The sequence below is a fragment of the Penaeus vannamei genome, chromosome 29, assembly GCF_042767895.1.
Source record: "Penaeus vannamei isolate JL-2024 chromosome 29, ASM4276789v1, whole genome shotgun sequence".
In the NCBI taxonomy this organism is placed as follows: domain Eukaryota; kingdom Metazoa; phylum Arthropoda; class Malacostraca; order Decapoda; family Penaeidae; genus Penaeus; species Penaeus vannamei.
In genome coordinates, this window is record NC_091577.1 from 15,918,379 (window position 1) to 15,920,878 (window position 2,500).

Consider the following 2,500-nt stretch of genomic DNA (forward strand, 5'->3'; position numbering starts at 1 on the left):
CAGTGACTCGATTAATGATAACTCATGGATACATTAGTTGCTTTGGCCTATGTAACTAACAGACCTCCATGAAGTATGCTTCATGTACAGTAGGCCTTCCTGTTATTTTATAGTCACATAAGAAACCAGTTCAAGCTCTAATTCCATAGGATAGATATGCTGGAGGTTTATCGGTATTTGCAAGAGCACCAAAGGCATGGAGACTGACATAATAAATAAAGTAAACTTTATAACACCAGAATTATTTCCTCTCACTCACTACATTTCATTGACAAGAGGAGGTGGGAAAACACAACTGTGTTATCAGCTCCAAAGGGAATAAAGGTACAGAGGGTGACATTGTGCATGTGTGGAAACTTGGAAACTTGCCAAACAGTACCATTATACATATAATAAATTTGGTTAAAAATGTGGGAAAACTCTTGCCCTCTTTTGACAAACCTGTAACTGTCATGATCATGGTGAATAGGACTTCATTCATTTAAGTACACAGTGTCCAAATTTCAAAATTCATTTTGAATATCAGCTGATTCACAGAAACAAAGTGATTACAAAATTATTCTTCTTTCTTCTTTTATAGTGTTTTAGACTTATTATGTCTATATTCCCTGGATCTTGATTCCTGGAGTCTTCTATCCTTTGATTACAGGCTTTCTTTTGTTAATTATTGTTATGTTCTCTGTTTTATATGATATTCACTATTCTTGTTCTATGTAAGAAGATCTTCATATGTCTTAAAATGAAGTACTTTTAACAGATGGTTAAATCTCCTGTAATGAGTAAAGAGATATTAGGATTAGTAATTTTGATTTTTTTTAGTGCCTCTATTAGTTTAGTTCTGTCGGAATGGAAACGTGGGCATTGTCATGTTAGGTATTCTACCGTTTCTTCTGGGTGTTGGCACCATCTGCAGTTTGGGTCTGTTTCAAGTTTTAGTCTGTGTAGATGCTTTCTGAGTCTTGTATGTTTCGTCAGTATTCTTGTTAGACAAACTAGTTTTTTGGTTTTTGATCTGCACCATGGTTGTGGAGTGGTATCTTTGAGGTGATATTTTTTTGTGATCAGGGTTTTGGTTAATTGTTCCTCCCAAAGTATTTTGCTTTTTGCTTTTATATCTTTTATCATGTTGGTGGTGTCTTGCCTTATGGTAGTGGAATTGTTTAGATCATGAGCTTTCTTTGCCGCAAGATCTACCATTTCATTTCCTAATATGCTTTTGTGCACTGGAATCCACTAAATTTTGACATTATGATTTTGAATTGTTAATGTGTAAATTTGTTTTTGTATTTCATATGTGATTTTTTTTGTATTTCATATGCGATTTGTTTTTAATTGCTGGGTTTATGGTTTATGTAGAATCATTACAGATGAAAATGAATCTGTAAAGATCACAGAGTTTTAGTTTATTCACTTTAAATATTTCAGGCCTTGTTTTATGGCATATAATTCTGCTTCTAGAATTTGAGTATTCCTCAGTAGTTTCCAAATTGTTGTGATATTCTTTTGTTTGATATAAATTGCAGCTGATGTTAACTGAGGTTCATTTATTTTGAATCCATCTGTGAATATTTTACTGTAGTTTTTATATTTTGTGTTTATTAGCATTTTGCTTTTTTCCCAATAATTTCATTGGAGAGGTTTTTGAGAAATTGTCAATGAAATTTGTAACTAATTTATGGGAAATGTCATGCCATGATCTTATTTGTGTTAATCTTGATTTTTAGTTTTTTACAAGTTATAATTGCTTTATGAGTCCAGGAGCTTTCATCTTTGTTTGGTTTGTAGTCTCAGATACTTTTTATAATTTCTTTTACTGGTAAGTTGTCTGGTTTTCTAGTATTTTTACAAGTTTAATACAAGCGAGTACATTTGTTCTCTCTGTTAAAGGAGATTTGTTTGTGGGGGCTTGTAGTGTTATTATTGGAGAGGATTTGAAACATCCTGTGGATATTCTCATTGCGATATTTTGGATTGTTTCTAATTTTTAAATTCTGATTTATTTGCTGTTTCATAAATGGATAGGCTATATTCCATTTTGGGTTTTACATAAATGTCATAAAACTTAAACAGAATTTCCCTTTTTGCTCCCCAGTTATATGATCTTTTTCATTATGTTTATTCTATTGATAGATTTTATTTTTAAGTTTTCTATGTGTTTTGACCAATTTAATTTTGGGTGTGTCAAATCTTAGCCCTAATATATCGTGGCTGTCAGTGATTTCTAGTTCCATGTATTACATATTGATAATTAGGTAGTTTGATCATTTTTACTTTTGTAAGTTTATTCAGAAAAATAGTTTCCAAGAGTATTTCCTCTTTTGCAGCAATCACCATGTTTTGCCTAAATAAAAACCCCAAAACAGAATGCAAATGATAGAGCAGATTATTCCACAAAGGTTATATCAAAATGTAGCAGAAGAAACAGCATAGTCAATATGACAACATAACCTAAGTCAGCTCATTAACAACTTTCTTTTTTCCAGCGGTTGCAACGTCAGAA

At 31.9% G+C, this 2,500-nt stretch overlaps 1 protein-coding gene across 1 annotated transcript in view; it reads left to right on the plus strand.

Annotated features, from left to right (window-relative positions):
• The window catches only part of Ufsp2 (UFM1 specific peptidase 2), a 7,426-nt gene that overhangs the window by 1,617 nt on the left and 3,309 nt on the right, over positions 1–2,500 (plus strand). Inside the window, exon 2 of the mRNA XM_070142296.1 lies at positions 2,484–2,500. This exon is cut by the window's right edge and continues 181 nt beyond it. Within this exon, the coding sequence (XP_069998397.1) occupies positions 2,484–2,500 (17 nt within the window). The remainder of the gene's footprint in view (positions 1–2,483) is intronic.